This window comes from Lygodium microphyllum, chromosome 15, assembly GCF_053477565.2.
Source record: "Lygodium microphyllum isolate KBCC chromosome 15, Lygodium_microphyllum_v1.1.10, whole genome shotgun sequence".
Taxonomy (NCBI): Eukaryota; Viridiplantae; Streptophyta; class Polypodiopsida; order Schizaeales; family Lygodiaceae; genus Lygodium; species Lygodium microphyllum.
The window spans coordinates 100,776,408-100,782,417 of NC_141149.1; the positions used below are offsets into that span (position 1 = coordinate 100,776,408).

General features: G+C 44.8%; 1 protein-coding gene across 1 annotated transcript; it reads left to right on the forward strand.

Annotated features, from left to right (window-relative positions):
- The first annotated feature begins 2,712 nt into the window (after window positions 1-2,712).
- Window positions 2,713-5,356, forward strand: LOC148024827 (putative UDP-glucose glucosyltransferase). Its single transcript, XM_087694477.1, has 2 exons — window positions 2,713-3,536; window positions 3,915-5,356. The coding sequence occupies exons 1-2, from the start codon at window positions 2,891-2,893 to the stop codon at window positions 5,021-5,023; spliced, it is 1,755 nt and encodes a 584-aa protein (XP_087550603.1). The 5' UTR covers window positions 2,713-2,890; the 3' UTR covers window positions 5,024-5,356.
- The last annotated feature ends 654 nt before the right edge of the window (window positions 5,357-6,010 follow it).

A 6,010-nucleotide genomic window follows, 5' to 3' on the forward strand; every position in this document is an offset into this window, starting at 1 on the left:
ACAAGGGATAGCCATGTTTTCTTAAGGTATTTGCAACAATTCCAAGACACTGCAACCTTGTTGATTGATAGTGAGTGGAGCATTCGGTGGCCCACATGTGTCAAACAAGTGGCTAAGAACATGGCTGCAGTCGACCATTTCTTGGGTATTCATGTGAGCTTAAGCACTCTCCATGCATTGTGTTTCAAGAACATGGTTGCACTCTTCGGTATCCATGTATGATTCATATGTATCATTGTTGACATTCTGAATTGTAGATGTACATCAATGTTGGAGCAAGGTAAATCATTGTGGTTGAGAATGTCATGGTTTAGGGGCCAAATTCGAGTTGCCTTGAAGCCTACCTATATATTACTTTTCGTGCAAGCTGTAGTCAAGACCCTAGATGCAATGCCAACTAGTTCACCATTGCTTGCATGTGTAGAGAAGCTTCATGCTTACAAAGGTTCCTCTCCTTGCAAAAAGTGGCCTTGAAGGGCTTAAAAATGGACACATCTAATGGTTGGAGCTTGTGAGATGTGTGTGAGGATGTGCTTGCTTATCTAGGTTTTCATTTACTGAAAAAGTAAGTTGCATGTATCTCATCCAAAATCCATCCCATCAACTCTTTTCAAGGATGCCATTAGTAAAAGGGGTCTCACGCATTTGACACAATTCAACAATCTTCAACCTAAAGCACCTTAAAGATATTGGCTGCCCAATTTCTTACATTTTGAATGCCAATTGAGAAGGGCTTTCTCCTCATCAACCGTAACAATGGTTTGGGAGACCCTATGCTTCTTTTTGGACCCCCCATCTATCCAAGTAGCTAGGGTTGTTACATCCATGCCGAATTGCCTACAATACTCTCACATAGACATACCCTCATCATGTGCAGCAATTGGCTTAGCCATGTTGTAGTTCATCTAATGTAGTTGTCTTCTCTTGGTTATAAACTTGATCATCAAAGTATTGGAGGGCTCAGATTCCCCCAAAGCTACTGGTGCATTTCCATGGTGGAGCAAGACAACATCATTGGATTGTGCAAACATATGCCTTTCACTTCTTTTTTTGATAATTCCTATGTGCCTAGTCCTCATGATGGCAATAACAAATAGGCTATTGTCTTCACAAACACAAGAGAATGTGCCACTCTTTGAAGTTTTCTCTTTATAGGCAAGAGGTATAGGTAGTCTATGTCTTAGAACATAGAGCAAATGAAGACAGTCTTAAGGGGTGAGATAATAGTGATCACTCAAGAGTGCAATGATGACTTTGCTTAACACCACATTAATTTAAACATTGTTCACAATCTAATTGGAATTACAAACTAAAATAGAGATAAGTAGTCAATGCAAAGTGTTGTATTAGAGAGTTAATACGCAACACATTTATCAATTCAAGACTGGATATGCATAATTTGAACAGTGTATCCTCTTCTTTGGTGGGCTTACTAATGGTTTACTTTGTTCAATTTGTACCAATGAGCTTGCTAATAATCTCCTCTGGTCACCTTATATAGGAGGGTGTTGAACTCCCTTAGTGGATTGAGGTGAGACAGAAACAAATTTTGAAGTAGGAATTAGCTTGGGTAATTTTCTTAATAATGTAGGCAACACAGTAGATGGGCTCTACAAGATGAAATTGGATTCTAGACAGTGCAAAATGCAACAACCTTAATGTGTATCTTGTGCAAGGACAAGCGTGGCACCCTTGCCTATCCAAAAGCAAGCTTGTGCACAAGATATGGGCAACAAATGGATGTTTTGATGTAAGGCAAGCCTTGCACTCACAAAAAGTGCTAGAATTGTGGCATACATTGGGTAAAGGCAAGCAACTAATTGTTTGGAAGAGGAAGTTGGAGAGGTTTTCATTTTGTAGACATCACCCTGCATTGTCATTGGTGGGTAGGCTTGTTGTAGGATCAAGCTGAAGGGAAAGGGCGCATCTTTGAGCTTGTTTGGAAAATGGATTGATGATCTAGCGTATGCATTACTGTAGATTTTCAAGCTGAGTTTTATTGCTTTAATAATTTCGGCAGCAATGGGTCTTTTGAGACATTGATTTTCTTATATATGGCAAGCTAGGGTTTGAGGATGGACAAATAGAGTCTCGTTTTGGCTTGTGCTTGGGCAAGGTTGAGGACATTTCTATACTTGAATTATTGGCCATGTTAGGACTAGGGAAAGTACAAACAATTACCACTTTTGAGACAGGCCCTAGGCCCTGGACAAGAAGGAAGATAGAGTAGCACTAGAGAAAGGACAAATAGTGACAAGAAGCAAGGCAGAGGAGCACCAAAGAAAGGATAGGTGGTGACAAGAAGGAAGGTATAGCATTAGCAGAGAAAGGATGGGCAATGACCAAAAGGCAATTATGCTTTTGATGGGGTGATGTCTACTACGTGGGTTACATCTCTCCTATTTGCTAGTTAAGGGTAATCACAAGTCCAACAACAAGCAAGTATGAGATGCGTCTCTATTTTAATGTACTTTCTTTCTCTAACCCATATGGGGCCAGGAGTAATAGGCCTAAGTCTAAATTAAAGAAACGTCACCAAAAGGATCCCCCCCTGCTCCCTCACCCTATTGGTTTTTGTCCATCTTTTGAGCATGCAGCCTCAGGAGTCACGACGCCCAAGGCCCCCTCAAATAATGGAACGTGCATGGGGATTCGTGAGAGTCTGGGGTTTTTATGAGGGTTTGTCGAGATGTGATAATCGGAATCCTGATCTTAATCTTAACGACAATTTGTCGAGTTTTCTGGAGATCGGAATCTTAACCTTAATACTGATTAAGGTTAAGATATGAAGCTTCTTTGATTTGATGGTTGGAACTGAGAGAGAGAGAGAGAGCTGCACGAGCCAGAGAGAGAGAGAGAGAGAGAGAGAGAGAGAGAGAGAGAGAGAGGCATGAGGCCGAGGTGGAGGGGCCACGCCGTGGTGGTGCCGTTTCCTGCGCAGGGCCACATCAATCCGCTGCTGCACCTCTCCAGCAAGCTAGCCGACCACGGCTTCCTCATCACCTTCGTCAACACCAGGGAGCACCATCGCACCATTACTACTCATCACCATCAGCAGCAGCAGCAATATCCTCCTCATTCTCATCTTCAGGAGTCGAGGACGTCGTCACAGCAGGCACTACAGTACCACAGCCAGTACAATAATATACGCTTCGTGGCACTGCCCTCCGATGAGCCAAACCCTAGCACCACTGCGGAGGATCTCTGCAGGGGCATCATCAGGATGGGAGACGCCTTGGAGGACCTCATCCGAGAAAGCATGGACATGAGGCGGCGGCAGCAGGAGAAGAAGAAGGAGCAGCAGCAGCAGCAGTTGCAGCGTCGATCGACAGATCGAGTTCAGGAAGAAGAAGAGGAGGAGGAAGAGGAGGAGGAGGAACCTGCTGTCTCCTTCATCTTGTCTGATGTTTTCATGGTGTACACGCAGGACGTTGCCCTGAAGCTTGGCTTGCCTCGGGTGGCCTTCTGGACACAGAGCGCGGCCAGCTACGCCTGCTTCAAAATGGTAGCCGACGGATCACTCCAGCCCACTCCAGGTGCATCCTCCTCCTCCTTGTTCTTCTTCTTGCCGGCAGAAAACTGCAAATTTACTTGCCTTCTGCTTGCATGCATTAATTTCTGAGTACTGGGAATGCTTCTCCTTCTGTAATATTCTTCCGACCTGCCGTCATTCTATGTTCTTCGGGCTTCTTCTTGCCGGCAAATTTTACTGAGTGATCATGGTGTTCTGATTAGGACTTTTTATCCTCTTCTTCTTCTTCTTGCCTGCAAAGGATTGACACGAATCATGATAATGGATTCTTCTTCTTCTCGCCTGCGAAAAATGAGACATGATAACGGATTATTCCTTTGAATCCTATTGCCTGCAAAAATATAACTCATTATCTCATTATATGCATGCGCATTGCATACAGGGGCTCTCCATGCTGTTCCCGGTGCTCCCCTCTTGAGCTTCCATGACATCAACAACTTCCTGCGTCCTGAAGACCCTTCCTGCTTTGTCCGCGCCTTTCTGCTGAACTGCTTCCATCGCTTGCATGAGGCCGACTGGATTCTCCTCAACACGTTCCAGGACCTCGAGCCGGCCGCGATTGAAGCTTTAACAAATTCATGCGATGACAAGCTTCGCGGTAGGATGAAAGCTATCGGACCTGTGCTTCCGGAGGGGTTCACGGAGGGCAAGCTGGTCGATCAGGCCGGGACCAGCTGCTCCAATTGCTGTCTCTGGCCGCAAGACGACCCGGACTGCGTCAAGTGGCTGGACATGCAGCCGGAGGGGTCCGTGGTGTACGTCTCGTTTGGGAGTCTGGCAACCTTGTCGCGAGAAGAGGTGGAGGAGTATGCGCGGGGACTAGAGGGAATGCCTGTGCTATGGGTGCAGAGACCCGGGATGATCATGGGAGGGGGAGAACTAGGGTTACATCAAGAGAGCCGTCCAGAATTACGAATTCAAGAGTGCAAGGTGGCTGGGGGGACAGAATTGAGGTTTCAAGAGGGCAGAAAGCAAGAATTAGGGGCAGAATCTGAGATGCGAGAGAGGGCGTGGAGGGTTGTGAGCTGGGCACCGCAGCTGCAGGTGCTGAGCCATGGTGCCGTGGGAGCCTTCCTGACACACGGGGGGTGGAACTCTGTGCTAGAAAGCATGGTGGCTGGCAAGCCCATGCTCGTCTGCCCTTGCGCCTATGACCAAATGATGAACTCAAGGTGCGTCCAGGACCTGTGGAAGATCGGCCTCTCTCTCTCTAACTCTGCAGATCCTCGTGGTATAATCAGGGCAGAGGTGGAAGCCAAAGTCCCGAAGCTGCTCTCTAATTCTAGCGCCATTGCAGCCTGTCCTGTGCAGCCATTGCCTGCTACCTCTACTGACTGTACATGTGATGGTGACTCGAGATCTAATTCCCTGCACATGATCGATGATGCGCAGCGTATCTCTGCTATCCAAGAGGCTGCTAAACGTGCAGTCTGCCGAGGAGGCTCGAGCCACACTAACCTGCAACATTTTATTCGCCATTTCATAAGCTAGTTTACATCAAGGCTGCTCGAGACATGCCGAACAACAACGATCTTGCTCTAAACTTCTACACCCGACGACAATGCATTCTCGAAACAAAGGTGTCAGATGAAATCACGAGGGTCTGCCTTAGAGAATGCTTTTTAAAGACAAGGTCATGTAATCACAAGGGCAAGCTACCAATAGGATTGAATACTAGGTTCCAAAGCTTAGCTAAGTACAAGGTAGACTTAGACGAGTTTTCGTGCTAAGTGGCAAGTCATATCATGTAAACCGGCTTCCTTGTTTTATTCTTTTGTCCATTCTTTGCTTTTATTCTCCATGGTGATAATATACTTGCTCAAGTTGCTCATGCATGCATCCAAATAAGTTTTATCATAGTGCTAAGCCTTAATAAATAAATGTAGCCTAAGTTATAATAAAAGCATCAATTAAGGCACTTGATTACTATTTATTGTACAAGTTGATTTTGAAGAAAAGAGATTTATTTTGCTAAGAATCAAGTACTTTGAATCACAATTATAGACTAAAAGTGAAGAGTACAAGAGCTAGAAAGTGAGGTAGGTTGATGATGGTATTGAGTCACAAGAATGAATAAACAAAGTAAAAATGCCTATGAAAACCACCTCCTTTCTCTCAACAAACATAATATGCACATATATATAGATGTGTATATTCTCTTCTCTCTCTCTCTCTCTCTCTCTCTCTCTCTCTCTCTCTCTCTCTCTCTCTCTCTCTCTCTCTCTCAATGCTTTAATATAAATTTTTAAATTAGTAGGCACTATGTGCCTGCATTCTCCCGATGCTTCATGCCAGTGTTCTATCAGTGCTTTGCACCAGGTTTCAAAGGTACAATGTGTTTCATGCGGTAAATGGAAAATGGACAAAGAAATGATAGGATGTGTATGAAGAAGGTTCTTAAGATTGCACCCATTTTATGAGCCCAAGATTAGAAAATTATCTTTCATGTGCACATCGATGCAAAATTGTAATTGGAGC